The sequence below is a fragment of the Heptranchias perlo genome, chromosome 15, assembly GCF_035084215.1.
Source record: "Heptranchias perlo isolate sHepPer1 chromosome 15, sHepPer1.hap1, whole genome shotgun sequence".
Lineage (NCBI taxonomy): Eukaryota > Metazoa > Chordata > Chondrichthyes > Hexanchiformes > Hexanchidae > Heptranchias > Heptranchias perlo.
In genome coordinates this window covers 23860730-23879969 of record NC_090339.1, presented here as the reverse complement: position 1 = coordinate 23879969, position 19240 = coordinate 23860730, and the positions used below count along the sequence as shown (strand labels likewise).

General features: G+C 40.6%; 1 protein-coding gene across 5 annotated transcripts in view; it reads left to right on the top strand.

Annotated features, from left to right (window-relative positions):
- The window catches only part of dacha (dachshund a), a 312302-nt gene that overhangs the window by 266463 nt on the left and 26599 nt on the right, over window positions 1-19240 (top strand). For 4 of the 5 annotated variants that reach the window (XM_067996893.1, XM_067996890.1, XM_067996889.1 and 1 more), the window contains 3 exons: window positions 7241-7388; window positions 14508-14651; window positions 16274-16342. In XM_067996893.1, coding sequence (XP_067852994.1) covers window positions 7241-7388; window positions 14508-14651; window positions 16274-16342 — 361 coding nt within the window. The remainder of the gene's footprint in view (window positions 1-7240; window positions 7389-14507; window positions 14652-16273; window positions 16343-19240) is intronic. The other variant, XM_067996894.1, reaches the window with a different exon arrangement.

Sequence of the window (19240 nt, the reverse complement as noted above, 5' to 3'; positions counted from 1 at the left end):
GTGTCGCAGGTAAGTGCAGGAATAGCTGCAATGGAGAGAAAGCTAGCCTCTGTTGAGCTTCAAGCACGGCTCACAAATGAGTCCATTCAGGCCCTGACAATGGCCATTTGGACTCACAGTGAACAACATTCTGCCGCCTTAAATAAGCAGAGAGAAACTTTACAACTAAGCTTCAAAGGCCTCATAGATGTCCTCCAAACTGTTCTCCAGCAGGGTGGTAGGAATGATGTGGGCCTGGTCCAGGAGAGGGATGATGGCGAAATGGGACATGGAAGTGGGGACGCCACTCAAAGCACTCCTACATCTCACCCATTGCCCCCCTCTCAACCAGTACCCGTAATGCTGCCTCCTCTCCAGATGGCCAAGTCAGCCCCTGCACAGGTGCAGGTGGAGCAGTCTTTGGAGGGGCCCTCACGGGCTCCAAATCCCAAAGGGTGTAGGCCAAAAGCACCTAAGCAGTCTGGCCATGGACATGAGCAACCTGCCACTACCTCTGCTGCAGCCACAGGGGATGCACCACGTAGAAGAGGTCGGAAGAGAAAGGCTAAGGATGTGATCACGAAGGGTATGCACAAGGGTGTCTGACAGACTGTCATGTTTTTCATTAAAATTTGGTTTTTGTTAAAGTCATATTAACTGTTATCATTCTCACCACTACTGCCATGTCTTGCCCATTCTTGACTGGCTTTTGTGATAGGGCCCTTTCATAGGCTTCACCATTAATGGTGACACTTGATGCCACCCAGTGGGTCACTTTACAGTGGGTGTATGTGTAGTTGCAGGACTGTTTTGTGCGGGGGGGGGGAGGCGGCTAGTGCTGGCGCTGGTCTTTCCAGTGGTGCGAGGACTCGACTCTTCTCACGTTCTGATTTTACGAGAACCCTTCACATACGAGTGACTCCCTGGCCTCACGAGCAGCCAGATGAGCCGCTGCTCTGTCCATGGGTTCGTCCTCCTCCTCCTCCTGCTGCTCCTCCTCAATCTGGATGGCAGATGTGGATGGTGGATGAGGGCCTGGGGTCTCCTCAACTGGTACCCCTCTCTGTTGCGCCATGTTGTGCAGGACACAACACACTACTATAATGTGACCCACTCTCGCTGATGCATATTGAAGTGCTCCCCCAGAACGATCGAGGCACCAAAATCACATCTTCAGAAGTCCTAACACACGTTCGATTATAGACCTGGTGGCGATGTGGCTGTCGTTGTATCGACGCTGTTGCTCGGTGATGCGGTTCCTCAGAGGTGTCATGAGCCACGTGTGCAGGGGGTATCCCTTGACCCCGAAGAGCCAGCCTTTAAGGGTCTTCGGTGCATGGAAGAGGCCCAGAATGCTGGATTCCCTCAGAATGAATGAATCGTGGCAGATGCCAGGGAATCTGGCACATACGTGAAGAAATCTTTTGCAGTGGTCACAAACGAGCTGAGCGTTGATGGAGTAATACCCCTTTCTGTTGATGAACAGTCCTGGCTCAGGTGGAGGTGCTCGTATTGCTATATGCGTGCGCCCTGCACCCATGGGTAACCAGCCACAGAGTGGAATCTCACTGCCCTCTCCGTCTGGCTGAGGTCGTTCATGGGGAAGTTGACGTACTGCGAGGCTCTGCGAAACAAGCCGTCGGTGACCTGCCTTACGCACTTGGATGCAGACGACTGAAAGACCCTGGCGATGACCCCGGTAGCACCTTGGAATGATCCGGAGGTGAAGAAGTTGAGGGCAGTGGTCACTTTAACTGCAACGGGTAATGAGATGCCGTCAGGCCCAGCCGGGAGCAGCTTGGCATGAAGGAGGCTGCAGATGTCTGCGACCACCTGGGGACTCAGTCTCAACCTCCGTATGCACTGCTTCTCAGAGAGGTCCAGGAAGCTGAACCTCAGTCTGTAGACGGTCTGGCGAGGGTAGTACCTCCTGCAACGTCGCTCCCTCTGTTGTTCCCCTCTGTGCTCTTGTGCAGGTGCCTGTGGCGCAGCACCGTGTTGTGGTACCCGAAGTAGTGGAAGTGCACGCCGTGCCTGACGAGGATGGTGATGTTGCTTGTCCTCAGACGTACTGGTGAATGCAGCCATCACGCCCCGCATCCTGATGGTGTCAGTTTGAGGTGGTCCGAAAAGTTGGTAAATATGTGTAAACAGAACAATTCTCAGCGGAAACCAAGAATTCTCAGTCTAAACATAAAAATCTCCCAGCCAAAAGTTTGTCTGAGAGAACTGAGTGCCCTGATGCAATAACTCACCTTTTAGCCCCAGTTGTCAAACAGGCATTTAAATGACAAAATGGCTGCCAGCTGAAACACGACTCGTTTCCCCATGGCGTGTTTCACACAACATGGGAAACACACTGAGGCAGTGTTGAAATTGCTTGCCTTCACTCTTAATTAGATTCATGTCCATTTCAAGTACTTCAAGTACTTGAATTGCTTGTTTAAATATCGTAAAGGCAGCGGGATTTCCGGGTTTGGGAACGGCACGCGCACTCAGATGACTCTGGGTCGTGCGCGTTCTTAGGCGTGTTGGAGCTGGGATTTCTGCCCGCTCCTGGAAATTGCGATTTTCTACATTGACCATAGGGTTAAACGGGACGCTGAGATTGTGAAGTCTTGTTCAGCCTGAGACAATGGCTAGGGAGAGGGAAGGAGTTGGTGGTGAGGGTATGGAGTTTGTGGCAGTGCCTGAAGACTTCAGTCTTCCCAGTGTTTTAGCTGGAGTAGGTTAGCGTTCATTCAAGACAATGTTGGGTAAGCAGTTGGACAGCACAGAAGCAATGGAGCGGTCAAGAGAGGTAGCGCCAGGTATCATTTGGAAGCTAACCCCGTGGATGATGTTGCCACAGGACAGTATGTAGATGAGGAGGTTAGCCAAGGATAGATCCTTGGCAGAGTTTGGATGTGATGAAGGAAATCTTTCTCTGGAATAGTACAAGGCAACACAGCTCAAAAAGATCCTAGATCAGTCTCCAGTCTGTGCTTCTCTTAGCGGATTTCAAACAGGATGGTCGTCAGGGCACAACTGTCGGCCAGAATACCAGAGGGACCAAATTAGCCAATAGTTCCACTCTTGATTATTACCCAGTGACTCATGCTGGAAAGTGCAAGGGTACATATATTGGGTGACAGCAGGAGTGAGTTCAGCTATAATGCCCAAACAATCAAGTAGCCTGATATTTACCATCTAGGTACATAAAAAAAAACAATGGGCACTTTGGTGAAGCACCAGAGGTTGTTGGAACCCAAGGAGCTGTCCTCCTAGAATGGGTCAGCACCTTCAGGAGAGGAGAGAAGGAAGGAAATCAACCATGTGAAAAATGGATTCTTCATCAGGAGACACACATTTGATGTTCACTGGTAAAAATGAATAGAATTTATTAACAGCTATTGTTTCACTGCAGTCCCAAATGCTAAAATTTGAAATAAGGCATTGAAAATAATAGGAATTCAGACCACTAGTAGAAATTCAGCTTGGCTTAAGGAGAAATGGCTTCAAACAGGCTTGTGTTCGATAAGCCGTTCATAAGAAAAAAAAGGATTGAATGAGAGCCAATATACTACAAAGACTTGTCTGGAGGGATGGATAACTGTTATTAAACACCCATAGTCCAGGAAACCTGGCTTAGCATCTCAGCAAGGAAATGGACTTGGATTATCCACAAGGGGAAATAATGGTGTAGAATGAAAATTTCTAGATAATGGAATAAATAAATATAAATTTTAAACAAAAAAGTGAGCTTTAAACAACTGATTAACTGGAAACATTACACAATACACAGGGCTGACAGCAGGATTTTGGTGAAGTAACACAGTGCGTGTCACCAATGTTGTACATCACCACCTGGAAATATATGAGTGCTGTACAAAAATGGGGACACTTGTATTTTGCACCAAATCACACCATGGAAAACTTTCCAAAGTTCATAAGAATATAAATATTGTAATTTTACTGTTGATGTTTGTCGGTTATCATTCCTGCAACAATTACGTTAATTACTCTACAAATATAACCAATTAATTTTTTTTTAAATTCCAGAAAATGCAAGATGAAATAATTACTTCATTTCCTGACTGAGAGATCAATCAATTGAAGTTGATATTTTTGCAAAATGTCCTGGATAGTTTCATTGAAATGTGTTCCATTCTATGCATGGTTCCAGTATAGCCATATTTGCCCCTGATTAGTACATGGTGATCCTGCACATTGATATAAATTCCATTCGCTTCTTCATTTATTTAAAAAAAACACTTTGCAAATCTTCTAAAAGAAATGTGCACAGATATTGTCTCCCTCCACCTGCAGTAAACACAGAAGTGAGTTGCATTTAAAGTAATTGAACGCCCACCATCTTTGCTAGTGTTTAATTGCAAGTTCTTTCCTTATCTCTCATTCCCCTACATGTGCACTTGGGTGGTTACACCCAGAAACCACTTTAGACTGTATAACTATCCATCTTCTGGTTACCACATTTATACCCCTTCCCAGTTTATCTTAGCTCATTGGCTTTGGCTCCCCACCTTCTAGTCCCCATCCTGGTCTTTCAGTTTTTCCCTTTTCCTCATGCTTTGTGTACGCAGCATCCCTTTCCTCATTGTAAAGCACTGAGACATTTCTGCATACGAGGAGTGCTACAGAAATCAAGTTGTTGTCGTTTATTCATGGTATATGTTTATCTGCTCACTATGGAACTCAGGGAATTAGATTCCTGTGATCGGTATAGTCAGGAACACACACATTACATACAATTTGTCTCTGGCAAAAGGTTTGGACCTTCAGCTAGTTACCTTGGAAATTAAATTCAACTTCAGTAGGGGCGCAATGGAAAAGAAGAATTGGGTGAGGTATATAATGTGCGCTGATCTGCCCTGCCCGTTTCATGCCCCCATCAAAGTTGAATTTGAATCCACATGTTACCTCAAAAGAGTCTTAACGCTCAATTATTTGATACTTACACATAATGATGGGAGGTATAATTTTGGAGTCTGTTAAGGGGATAAAAAAAACAGTCCAATAGGATGAAATGTTATTTTCCACAATTTAAGTGCATCAGTGAAACTATCCAAGTGGTAACCAGGCTCAACAAATTCTCATAAAAAGTCAGCTATGACCAAAATTTATGCATAATAAAAGTTTGAGAAAAACTAATAGACTAGTCAGTCATTAATTAAAGTGCTAGTAAAAGATAAATAACAGCTGAGTTCTGCTTAATAGGATCACCCATTTAGGAGCATCAAACTGACCTGACCTAAAGCAATTCTTTTAAGCAGACTGGACCATAATCATGTCCTGAATTATCACAAGGTACAGTCCTTTAGAGATTACATTTAGTTTAATAACAGGCCTCCGATACCTTTCCACAATGCAATACCCATCGAGCAATCCTGTGGGATCTTGCTTTAGTAACAGAGCAGTGCAAGAGCATAATCCTTTCCTCCCACCAAAAAAATGCAGACCTAATCACTGGAAGCAGTGATGCAACAAATATGGAAAATTGTAGTTAATAATGATTAATTATATCATTAGCCACTCAGCATCTCATGTGTTGCATAATAAATAACATCGACATGAGCCCAGTCTAATGAAACATAACTTTGTAGATTTTAAATTATAAAAAACATTTGGATAATGTTTGCAAACCCCAGCCTATTTTTTAGGCGGAGAATCCAATTTAAAATATGGTATAGTGAAGGTAGCCATTTCCAAGGCTAGCATGTTCAATATGTCGTTTCACTTGATTTGTAATAGTTTGGAAAACTTTTTTTTAAAAAGCTTGTTTCTTTAATTTCAACACATGCCTCAAGTTTATCACCCGAACAGCTCATAGCTCAGCTTCTCTAATGTTGTCACCATCAGCCTCACCACAAGCTACAACTTCCTCAGAAAGCCTTGGCCCAAATTTCCTCCTACACAAGGTCCATACTATCATCTTCCTCCTGTTTGCCAAACCAACGAATCGATTTACAAATCCATATCCTCATTTCAAATCCCTCCATGGCTTTGCCCATGCTACTGTACTTCAGCTATCTCCTCCAGTTGTGTGTCGCTGTGCACACACCCTACTCCTCTGTACTGGATTACTCATTACCCTCTCCCTCTCCTCCATAATGGTAGCTGTTCCTACAGCATCTGCTAACCCACTAAGTCTTTCTGCTTTGCCATGTCTTGTCTTGCTTTCAAATACCTAAAAACTATACTGTTCAGACTGCCCCTTCCCATTCACTCAATTTATTCACCTTTATTTGGTCCATCTTTTTCTTCTACCCCATAAACATTGTGAAACATTTTTCTTTACACAAGGATCACTGTAAGTTGTTGAATTTTACACACTTTTTGAAAAGGTAGGAAATTAAGGTGCAGATTTCTAAACAGCAAGGGATCCTCAAGAGATGTGTAATGCACACTTGTTTTTAATGTAAATTCTCACATCTAGTTCTGAAATACTTACGTAAATGTTTCAGAATGATTCAACTTAAAAGTATGTATAATGGAGTCCAGGATGCAAGTGGTATTGTTGTTAATACTCTCTGCCACGTGGGAAAGAAAAAGTGTGGAAATCACATCAGGCCAGCCTAGGTATTCAGAGATTTGTCATTCTGTGACCTTGGGGTCTTTGACAAATAATTAAATGAATACCCAACAGAAGATACCTGGGTGCATCACGCGACATTTGCACACCTGACATTGAGTTGTCGCTTTACATTACTTCTCGACCGTACAGCATTTTCTTTCCCCATTTGGGAAAGTCTACCAGACCAATGTGGGAATGCTATTTTCACTCATGAAAGTTCCCCAGTGCCTCACAAACTCCACAAGTTCCATTTGTTGTAATCATGCGATCCATCCTTGGCCATGCAGACTTACAAAATGTTATTAAAAGATCAGCCCTCAAGATACAGAATCTTTGAAAATTATCTGATTATCCCAGAAGACTGGGAATCCAAAGCATATGCTACCTTGCATACATTGAGAATGGAAATCAGATCACATTTATTTGTATCAATTGATCTGATCAGAGGAAAACATTGAGAGAGAAAAGTTACCAGAAATGGTAAAAGGTTCTGCTGTTTCAATTTGGTTAATGAACAGTGCTGTACTTAAGAAGGGAATGTTCATAATTAGGGAAAAATGTGTGAAGATATAGAAAAAAGTAGAAAAACATCCCTCTGCTCCCAGACTTTATTTAGGATCTTTACTGATTTACTGTATTACTGAGGTTTAGTTGCTCTTATTTAAACACTGTTCTGTGATTGTACAGGGTCTGCTGAAGGTGGCTGTAGACAATGCACGCGTGCAGGAGAAGCAGATACAGCAGGAGAAGAAAGAACTCAAGCTGGAGCTGTACAGAGAGAGAGAAATGAGAGAAACTTTAGAGCGACAACTCACAGCAGAACAGCACAATAGAGGTAGGTCTAATATAAATCAAGTGGAATTTAAACGGATAATAGGAAGAATGATGATGTGTTCAGACAGTTGACGCTAAACTTAGTGATGTACTTGGGTCTGAATTGGCTCATTTGACTCTTAAGATACAGGGGCAATGACAGCTGCACAAGATGGAAATGAAAGGCTGCCAGCATGATAGAGGTTAAGGCCTTTATGGACGAGCATATCACAATACAAAGTCCTGACAAAGGATTCCACAGTATGATATTGCCAGCTTTTTCCAGTAATATCACCAGACTAAGTTCATTAATACAAGTGACCTCTGATCAGTTCTTTTGCGAAGCAGGTGCCGGACCTCAGACTGTGATGGGACAGTGAAGAATCCTTGGGGGGGGGGGGGAAATCATTTGTTGCTGCGAGCAGTTTTCAGAGGTATAGGTCTAATCAAGTCCTAACTAGGTATTGTTTTTCAATATTTGACAAGAAGAAAATTCCATTACAATATTCAGATACCAGGGAGAAATTTTAGATCACCAAATTTTAATATTTTTTTAAAGTTCTATGGAAAATAACAGATATGGATGATAATTCTAATTTTTGAAGTATTACTTATTCTGACCCAGTCCAAGTACTTCATGTCGATGGAAGTTATACAAAAACATGAGCAGTTTTCATTAATATATACAGTTAACTCTGGACAATTTCATATTCAGTAGCTTTTCCATGTGCAAAAACCACTTTCCATCATTCCCATTGTACAGGATCCCTGAATTTTAAATACAAAATCTTGATACATGCATGAGACATTGTCCAGTTAGCAACTGTTTTAAGAAAAAAGAAAATTGTCATTTCCCCTTGAGGTCCCCTCACATCACACACCATGGCCAAACCGAGAGAGTAAACAGTCTACCTGTTACCCCAAGCCTCTACCAGTCTTGAGCCAAACGTTACAAGGTGGGAAGAGTTAAAACTCACCCTCTGACTTTCTTCCTTCGACTTCCTCCCCAAACACCACACTGAGATTGTGAACCTGCCACGTGGCAAATCCTCGTTGCGAGTCCACCTAGCAACACTTTGTAGCACAGTACATTATTTCACCAACTCACTGTGCCACCAGAATGTCAAATCCAATATAGCGTTGAGCATTCTAAATGAAATCAATCCACTGCCAACTTCACCTAGATGCAGCAGTATACTTTAACAGTCTAATCTCTTTCGTATCAAATTTAGGTTTTTGTTTACATTAAATTATCGATTGAGAGCAAACTGCGGTACATTGATTTACAAATTGATTATCTGTCATTCATACAAATTTGCATCCAAATAAAACATTCCATGGTAAATTTATTTATATGGTTCAGTGGCGTTTTATTCTCTGCCACATACCGTTCTGATAAGCAATAGTTTACAACCAGCAGGTGGGAGTCGAGCTGCTTCTGTATCTCAGAACACTGATGTTCATCCCGCCATTAGAGAGCCAAGAAACATGTCCCAAATAACATTGCTGCATATGGTGCAACTTGATGTGCCTTCAAATACAAGTCAGTTAAAATCTCACTGCATTGTCACATTGGTAACAAAGGCATCAATCATATGAAGTTTGTTTGACTTTTATTTTAATAAAGGTACCAATATGTTTAAAATGGGTTAGCAATTTTGTTACAAAGAATTAACAGCACAGAAACAAGCCATTTGGCCCAACTGGTCTGTGCCGGTGTTTATGCTCCACACATGCCTCCTCCCACCCTACTTCATCTCATCCGATCAGCATATCCTTCTAAAATAGCAAAGAAATGGTGTTTCGACAAATATTGTTCAGTGTGATTTTGACCCAAAAATCTCCCATTTGTGAGACAGCTCAAATCGATCACTGGGTGGAGATAAGAATGCTCATGTTTTAAAATACTACAGGTGCTCTGAAGGGGGGGGGAGAGGGGGTCGAGCTGCACATGAGATTTTGACAGTTTGCCAAGCAGCTGTTTAAACTCATGCTACTGTTCAAAATAAAAAGAACCGCTGCACTTAATGTGGCGCACGTAGAGGCAGTGTCAAGTATAAATGGAGCAGTTAGGAGTCCTGTCCCCTTCTGGGTGCTGGTTCGTGCTCTAAAAAGTAACCTACAGTTTAAATGCCAGTGGCTGCTCTCAGCAATCCTCATCTGTTCAACAACGCTACTAAGCAGCAATTTAAACAGCTGAGCATGCTCGACTCCCAAGTACTGGATTTACAGCTGTGTTTCCCTGAATGGCCAGCTTCTGAACTGGATTTTCAGCAGCAACTGATCAGCACAGCCAATGGAAATGTTTGCAGGTTTTGATCCCCATTTCCTACATGATCACTGATTGTGTGAACTGCAGATGAGAGGGTGGATGCCAATCAGAGGTACTCTGAACTAGGTCAGAGAGTATAGCCTGCTCACTGTGGGATTAATGTATTCATTCTTAACAAAACTATATTTTTGGAGGGAGAAACATTCTAGAATAGTATAAAACTATTCTATCCATCTAAAACTCAGTGAAGGAGGGGGTAGGTCTTCTCCCTTCAGTCATATTTCATATGTTTGTATGTTCCTAAATCAGATTTAACTATTTTTAACAGCATTGCATAACCTGTTTTTTTAGCTTTAATATTTCTAATAATATGGCCATATTAATAACTGGGCTCTCTCTATCTCTAGATTGTAATAATTGAATAGTTTGGGAGAAGGTGACTCATGCGCACTTAAGTAGGTTATGTAATTAAATTACAGTAAAAGTGAATGGGAAACGGATTGCCCAATGCTGATCCTGTTTGGTAATCATTCCCACTCACAACCCCCATTAACAATGAGAAAACCATTGTATCTTGTAATAGTTACAAAAATATTTGTAACATTGAGTCATTGGGATTTTTACAGTATGCGTTATGCATATTCCTTACAGTGCAGATTTTCAGTGTTTTTATATTGAAAAAACATTTTATATTTACATGAAAGTGCACTTTCCACTCTTCCAAACAAAATTTACTTCAGATAATTTTAATACATTCTACAACATATTAGCCAATGAATTTTAATGTTACTGACTATTTATGACAGTTAAAAAAATCATGCTGTACCATATACTGCATTGCTGGTCAAAAATACACTATAGTGTATATAATGTAAAAACAATGCACATGGGTCTAAAACATCATGATGCTGTTAAAATAAATTAAATATCTGGACTCTAATTTGTGCACAGTTATAGCATTGTCCTTATTTGAAGAAATCTATGAGCTGTATGCATTCATAACAACCTAAATAATGGGGCTCCATTCAGTAAAACATGCTATAGTCTTGAGTCTTCTGATTAAGCTGCCAGATAATGATGAAGATGGAGTTATGACTTCATCATTTGCAGCAATGGATCACTGGGTTCCCCACCCCTTTCTAGGTTTTAAAAATTTCTTCCACAATTTTCTGATAATTTAATTTGACTAAAATATTGGTCTCCATCTCAACTGCATTTTATGAACTGTGTAGCCAGAGTTGAACAGCTAAGGGGAAAATATCTGGAGCTCTTCCAAATATAAATAGCAATGGGTTCTCATGGTACACACGAGGATCTATAATCAAAAAATGGTGGTTGCTGAATCAGTGCAAGTTTCAGAATCACAGGATTACCAGCGTGCAGAGTCAGGAACCGAGGAGTGATCCCTGGATTTTGTTTAGAAGATCAGTTGAGAGCGAATACCCATCTTTCATGATGGGCCTAGTACCCTGGAGAAAACTAACACAGGAGCCAGAACTCTCATGGCAGAAGAGTAAGAAGTGTGGGTCCGTCTTCACCTGCCACCTCACCCCATCCCCCAGGAAGTAGCCCATTTAGCTGAACACTGGTTGTTCAAATACAAAGTTGAGACAGAAAATGGAAACAACCCCGTTCCACTCCACTCTTGAACCAAACTGAACACAGATCATCAATTGAATGGCTGGATCAAATAAAGGCTTTACAGCAAGCAACCCATGATATGATACCACGGGCTTTGCATCTATTTTCAATGGTGAAGAGGAAAGATGAGCAGCAGCTGAATTACTTAAATTAGCCCATTACTGCTAAAGAAAGATTTGTTGGACCAACACAGCTGCTTCAACTCACAAGGAATTATAGAATTGTGGATGAGGAAATACTCAACTCTATTTTTCTCCAGTCACTCTTGCTGGCATTTTATACTTATCAGCTTTCTTTTTGCTAATTTTAGTGATCAGAGGAAATGTACCCTACTGTGCATAAGGGCCCATCAATATGTGCATAAAGGACAGTGTTTGAATCACCATTAGATACAGGCAGCTCATTAGAGGCATTCTTCCATATAAATGTTATAATTGTATTTTAAGAAAAGGATATTTATTAAATCTATATGAATCATTAGCTCTAGGGGATAGGTGCTGCAGTTATGGTAGACATACGCATGGCCTTGCCTATAGGTAGACCATGTTTGGCTAATATATATTGGGTATAGTTTGTTTTAAGTGTATGATCCACAAGTTCCTGTCAAAGTTTAAAATCAGTATTTGGGCTTAAACACTAGAACTTCCTCTGTATTTAGGTGGTATGAGGATGTACTTGGTCATCATGCAAAGTGAATTCATTTACTGTTCAAAGACACTTTCAGAGGTTAGTGAGGCACGCAGATTAGGCTCCTGGTCTTTACCAAGTCTGCTAACTTCAGCCAAGATGGTAGTGGGAATGCTATAGTTGGCCTCAGTATCTTGGGATAGGGGTCAAAAAAGAGGAATGTGTCAGAAGTGGACCTCTTGGCTAATTGCTGTGCAACACTTGCAGTGGAGTGTTTGGAAGATAGCACAGGCTGTGCTTTAACTCCTATAATAAGTAACTCAGCACTCACAGTCCAATCTTGCACATGAAGGATGGTCACTTGCAGGAATTTCCAGCAGAATGCTGCTATCTGTGGAACTGTAACCCTGCCTCCAAGTCACAATTTCCCAGGGAGGAGGGATACTGCATCAGTTGTCATTGCGGATAGTGAATGTAGCTTTTGTCAGGTCATTGTGAATGATCAATAGAGAAACTTTTAACAAGGCATTTTAAAAAAATCATTCCAGCAATGAATGAGTTTTGATAACAGTGTTGATTTGACCATACTGCTGCTGTCATCATCTATTTTTGTAATGAATTTTGTGAGAAGGACCATATGGTGATGCGTTTTACAAGTCCAGGTAATACCCTGATCAAGAGGATGTGTGATCAAAATCAAGATCTCGGCCAGAAAATACAGTTCCAGGTTGGCCAGTCAAAGTAGTAATATTTGGAACAAGTGATTTTATGCTCTCTCTTTGGTCATTATCAGAGAACAGTAGCCTTTGACAAAGTCTGCAGTTCTCCAAGTACTAGGATTGCCATCTGGAAATGAGTTACATTTTAAAAATGTAATGGATAGTAATTTCTTGCCCTCCCATAATCACAAAGTGGACATTTGCGGCTCCATCTATGTTGCAGCATATTACCATGATTTTAGCTTTTTTTATTACCAATACACACTGTGCACCAGTGGAACTTTCAGGAATTACTTGAAAAAAAAATTAATCTGATTATGGTACACATTAATGGGATTAACTTTTGAAATAGAGGAAGATTATCTTATTTCATGTGTCTGCGTTGGTTTCTCATCCTACATCTTGTTGTGTCAAAGGTACAGTCTCCTTTTTCATACTGTTAAGTCCATTTACTTCTTGCATCAAACTTTTCCAGCTCCCATCGTTGTAGCTAGGACCAGACTGAACTTTTCTCTCCACATGGAACGATTTAGAGGATCACCCCAAGCCTTAGCCACCACACACCTGTGACCACTCTTTCCACATATGAGCAGTCTTCAAATGTGTTGAGAAGAAGCTTGCCTAAAGTGGTTACCTGCTCCAGACCATCCTATGCTGGTTTGGTAATCCAGTGGCAGTCAGCAGGCATCTGAAATGGAGGATGGCCCATTTTGAAGAATTCCAAATGAAAGCCCATTTGTTAGCAATGTTTAATAATCCTAGTGCTATCCAGCACCTTGGTGTTAGCAAATTCTTTGAAGAGAAGCTTTTCAAAAATCAACGCAGACATCATAAATCAGCAAAAGGCAGCAGAGGGGCTGCAGGGGAGAAGCAAACTCTGCCCCGGTTGTTAGGACATATGGAGAGAGACTATCATTTTTTATGTCAAGATTCCCCGATGTTGGAACACGTGCTCCACTTCAGAAAGATTAAAGGATTACATGTGCTTGAGACAAGAGTTTCTGTCTAGATCACAGGAGAGTTTCATTGCTACAGTCCTAGGTCCCCTTAAGGGAGCGACTGACACCACTAATAGATACCTGCAGCAGACCCAAACTCTTAACTACACACAGATACTGTTGTTCACATTATGTTCTTTCTATTTGTCTCCTCATTCTGGTTCCATTTTCACCATTTCTTTTGTTTATTGCAAATCCCCGAAACTTGAAATTGTGAGATACTGAATTCTCTAGTTAGTTCCAGTGGCTTCCTCCCCATTAATATCTTAGAACTTCTCATAACACAGTTGGGTTTTTCTGTGCTTTATGAGAGAGAAACACTGCACAATTGTGGGGTACAGCACTTGCTTTGATGTTGTACCTCCCAGCAGTTGTTTGGGTCACATAAGTTCAGCCTTTTACCTCTTGAATATCAAACACAATTGGTGAAGACACATCAAGAGGAACAAAAGGATATTTAATGTGAATAAACTGGCTGACACACAATGTAATAAAGTGTTGTACAACTAGACAGCATGAATGTAAACATATTCTTTACAGATTTATATACTGAAAAGTGATAATAACATTATATAATCATGCAAATTATGGGATTATCCATTGTTTAAACTAAAACAACCTGAAATTAGAAGGCATAAATCAGGAATATAAATCTGTGCTGAATATCAATCTCTTCTCCTCAAAGTGTTGCGCTTTGTCCAATTAAAACGTAATAGATTGTGCTCAGTTAAGTTTTTTATAATATGAGATTCCATAAATTGTTCAAGAACGCAGAGTATAAAATAACATGGCCAGGATCTCACCCATGTTGAGCTTTCACCTTGTGAATTTTTTAACAAAGTACACAAAGCCAATTGTTATAAACTTGTACTTCACAATTCCAGCAACAATTCAAAAACGACTGAAAAAAGAGAAAAAGGCAAAGAGGAAATTACAGGAAGCACTTGAATTTGAGTCAAAGCGACGAGAGCAAGTTGAGCAAGCTTTACAACAGGCCACATCCACAGAAAGTCTCAGGGTGCTCAATGGTATGGCTCTCATCACTTTATATGTAATGCAAGTCTCGTGAATGAAAATGAAAATGGTGGAAATGCACAACGGACCCCATCAGAAATTGTGAAGAAAATAAAAGGTGGATTAACCGTTCCAGTGTAGGCCCTTTGTCAGAACTGATGAAGGGTCGGCAATAATCCATCTTTACAGATGCTGTAAAGATACATCAGAAGGAAAAAAAAGAATAGTTAATGTGAATAAACTGGCCGATGCACAATGTATACAATTAGACAGCTTGAATGTAAACATATTCTTTACAGAAAATGCCAGATGCGCATTTGCAGCATTTTCTCTTTTTTCACCCTAATCCTATCTTCATTGTGAGTTTGAGTTCAGTGGACACCTACCAAAAACTTTAATGAGTACTTTGCGCTGATACTACATACCATCTGTAGACATGGCCGGGTACCACAAATGCAATTTTTTTTTTGAGTACTGAGTTAGGTTTCTTCCTTTTGCATTGTAGAGGTATTTTTATTTTTACCATAAATGCAAATAAAGGATAGAACAAGGCACAGATTACACAATTTTAACCGTTAACATGCTGGCCATATGGAGTTGTTTATTTGCAAATTAGGTTTAAATATTAATTGAACCGTGACGCTGAGCTTTTCGAAGTTCGTTACTGAATATAAATTTAAGGTCATTGATTTTCTGTTGCTACGGGGGAAATGGGGAGAGTTCTTTGCATAGCCTTACATAGGGGGGTTTGTATCATGATTGATTACTCAGTTATGGATGGTGGACTTGTACAAATAGCAGACGTGAGGGAGTATAATGTGCTGATTTGTTCCCCTGATTATTTTGTCAGGTGCAAATAAACATTGAATTTTCTTTTAATTAAATATTACTATGCTAAATGCCAGTAACTGCAGAACATGCAAAGGAAGATTAAGAAACACTGAAGAATTGCCTTTGTGTAAGGAAACTGAACTGTAGGCATTGAAGACACGTAATCCTTAAACAAAAATATATGTTATTAATATTCTGACTTAAGTGCCGTGCAAGATTATAAAAGGCAGAAGTTCAACAATATATTTCCAAATTTGCCTCACATCCTTTTAAGGCCAAAACATTTAGTCACTTCAGTGCAATAAGCCTGCCGAGTGATTCATCCTCTGTGGAATAGGAAGCCTAGTAATGCAGGGTTCATTCTAGGAACATAAACTGGTCCCCATCATCCAAGGGTGGTCACACAGTTTGAAGATATTAACAAATGAATTAAATGATTTTTGCACATGGCTTAGACTCATTTCTAAATTGTGTTATAGCTTTTCATTATGCATAATGAACACATTTTAATTATAGTCACACACATTCTGATGTGTGTAAAAATTAGCCACGGAACATTATGCATGTTGTGGATTTGATGGGATCAGAGGTTAATAGAGTTACTGAACTGTTGCAACTAAACCCTTTTGCTCATTAGTGATCACATGATAAGTTGCCGTGTAACCCAGGGCTCACTCTTTTCTAAGTCAACTTATTGTATTGCAGACACAGAAGTAATAGTCACTTTTCAAAAAGATAAAAATGTAAAAACAAAAGTCAGCCCATTGAAAGAAGACATCAACTGATTGAATCTTCCTGCTTTTAGATGCAGTAATTCCCGAGATGGAAGCTGAACACTGTGGGACTCAGCTCGACACAACAGCAACAGTACAAGGTAGGCATAGACTTTAACCTAAACAAAGTTGTGAAACTCAGCGGCCTTTTATTTGGGGGTGGGAGGGGTGGTGGGTGTGAAGAGGATTAGGTGATTTTAGCATTTGTGTTATATACTGAAAGATATTATTGTTGCAGATTTCTGCTTTGCTGTTTGTCGCAGTGAAACAGATTAAAAGAGGAGTTTTGTTCTTTTTTAAAAACAGTTTCTAAATCTTCGTTTCTCTCATCTTGTCCTCCTGGTCACATGTCCTCTTCCAACTGGAAAGAGAAGCCACTTTGGGCCATGGACTTCTCCCATAGTAGCCATCAGTGCTGGTTGGCCAATAGGAGAGGACATGCAATTCAAAAGATAGAGTTGTCTCGTGCAACATCATAATTTATCTTCGAGCCATCTTCTAACAACCTACCAAAATCTGATGAAATTCACTCTCGGGTAGACAGCCCACCTCATTATTTGAATCTGAAACTGCTGGAAAACAAATACTGCATTATTGACATCACTGAGCCAATGGCACAGCATTTTCTATTATCCATGTAAATTGCTATTTTTAGCGGAAGGTTAACATACATGCGTTAACTTCCCATCTGCGCCATTCAAGAGTCACCAAACCATTAGTTAGCAACAGTGTTAAAATATTAGCGAAGGGAAGTTAATGTGAATGTGTTCACTACTGTGCTAAAGATAGTACACAGTGATTTAAAACCCACTAAACACAGATGACATGGGACATCACTTCACTGTCGATATCCATGACTCCCCTTCAGATTTTATTATTTTAAACCTGCATTCACAGAGAGCAAAACATTGATTGAGGGATTTTTATCTGTTTGCTTGTTTGTACTTTCCCACAGGAAAAGTCTATGTGCACATGTTGAACCCAGATTTGTGTCTCATTACAAGTGATATGCGATAAACACACAAGTTTTGATTGCAGGCTGCTTCTTCCTTTCCTAGGCTTCCTTTGTTTGTTTGTTTCTTTTCCTTTTTGGTTCTCGACTCCTTTTCCACCCATAAATCCGCTCTTAAATACTTAAAGGGAAACTCCAGGAGTAGAAACCAAACAATGCATCCCTTAAGATTCTCAATCATCTACTATCCCAAACATAAAAAGTTTAATTACTCATATTATTGCCAAACTAAGAACATCGGGAGATATTTAATAAATCTGCTTTTATATAGTTGTATTAATTTTTATCTTTACTGAAGAACTTCTCTAAATTTTAATTGACTGGCAATATTGCATGAATGCATTTGATGAAATTACTAGCGTTCCCCTTTAACAAATCTCAAAGTTAAATATTTAGTGACTTAGCTTAAGTAAACTACTTGATATGTCACTATAATGGAAATCTCGACTGTAACCTCTTCACTGACCCATTGTGTTTATGTAAAAGCTCTCACTGTAGCACCGTCTGGTCTATCGAGAAGTTTGTGTTTGAATTTTTACCCTTGTTTATTTTCCATTCTGTGAAAATATTTGTTGAACTGCATCTGCTTTGTAAGGATTCCATGCGTGGACTATCACACACACGTAAAAAATCCGACTGAACCTTTCTCTCGAAGAGAAATGAGGCACTCCTCAATTAATGAAGACTTTGAATAGGATGTGGTGGTTGCATTTGTAAAGGAAGATCCGTTTACAGATGAGGCCCATGTTATGAGACTCACTTTTTAGATCTAATGCACTCTGTCTACCATCTTGAACAAGTGGTTAACTAGTGGGATACGCTGGTGGGCACCTTAAAACCCAGTACTGTGGCTTTGCTTAGCCATAAGAGATCTTGAGGTATGAATTGCAAGATTCTGGGGGGCATCTTTTCCAACTGTTGATTCATAATTGCTCCCTGGAGGTCCTGGCAGATGCCAACTTCAACCTGGACACAGTCCTTCAAGACCGCTCAGAGAAAGGTGAAGAGAACTTTGTTTTTTCTTCAAAGACAGCAACATCAAGCTTTTGGCATATGATGTGCGACAAATAGTTCTCCTTGATTCTTAACAATGGAAAGCTTCCAGCCCGTCAGAGAGATCCAGGACAAAGCTATGAGGTAGATTTCTGCGACAATGGGGAAGTGGCGCCAGGGAGAGACACCAACTTTAAGTTGGTGGGGGGGGGGGGGGGGTGGAGGAAGAGAGGTGTCAAGTAGGATTTTCTTTGGCGCGCAGGCAGCTCCAAGATGATAAGCTTGGTGATGGAAATTAAGAACCAAGTCAGCCTCCTTGGCCGTCTCAGTGATTGGATACCTGGACTGAGCTGATCTGCAATACTCTAGGACACTGTTAATGACTGACAGATGAGTCTGGATCACTCACAGACCTGGTGGAGTAGACCGGTTACTGGAATTCTTCCAATTCAGCTCCAGTGTCCCAATAGGCACAGTGGTTCTAGGATTATTAACTGCACAAGGAGGTGGGCAGTGTGGTCAGTTATGAGCCTCAGTTTCTGGATTTTGGCCATACCATTTTGGTGGATGGTGGGGTGGTAAAAAGAAAGGTATAGAATATAAAAATACCTGTATCCATACAAAATACTTGAGTGTTAGTGGCCGTGAGTGCTTCCTGTGGAAGGGTATTTTTAGGAATAGAACTGTATGTTTTTCATGTTGAAGGTGAAGAGGGGACCTGATTAGTTTCATGAAGGTCTCATAAAAATGTATGTAAAATGACCCCAAGAAACAAAATCAGTTTCTCTTTCTCTCTCTGCACCTTCTCTGAATGTGCAAACAGCCTGCCACTGAGTTCAAATAAACTCCCGGCCAAATCAAAAGTTGCCAGGGTTGCTATTACACTTGAAAGTTCAAATCTTCATTTATTGCCAAGTATCCATTTTATCACGGAAAACAAACAGCAAAGGTCTGAGCCTAGTTTCGATTCTGTTCCCCCCAATAGTCCACCTTT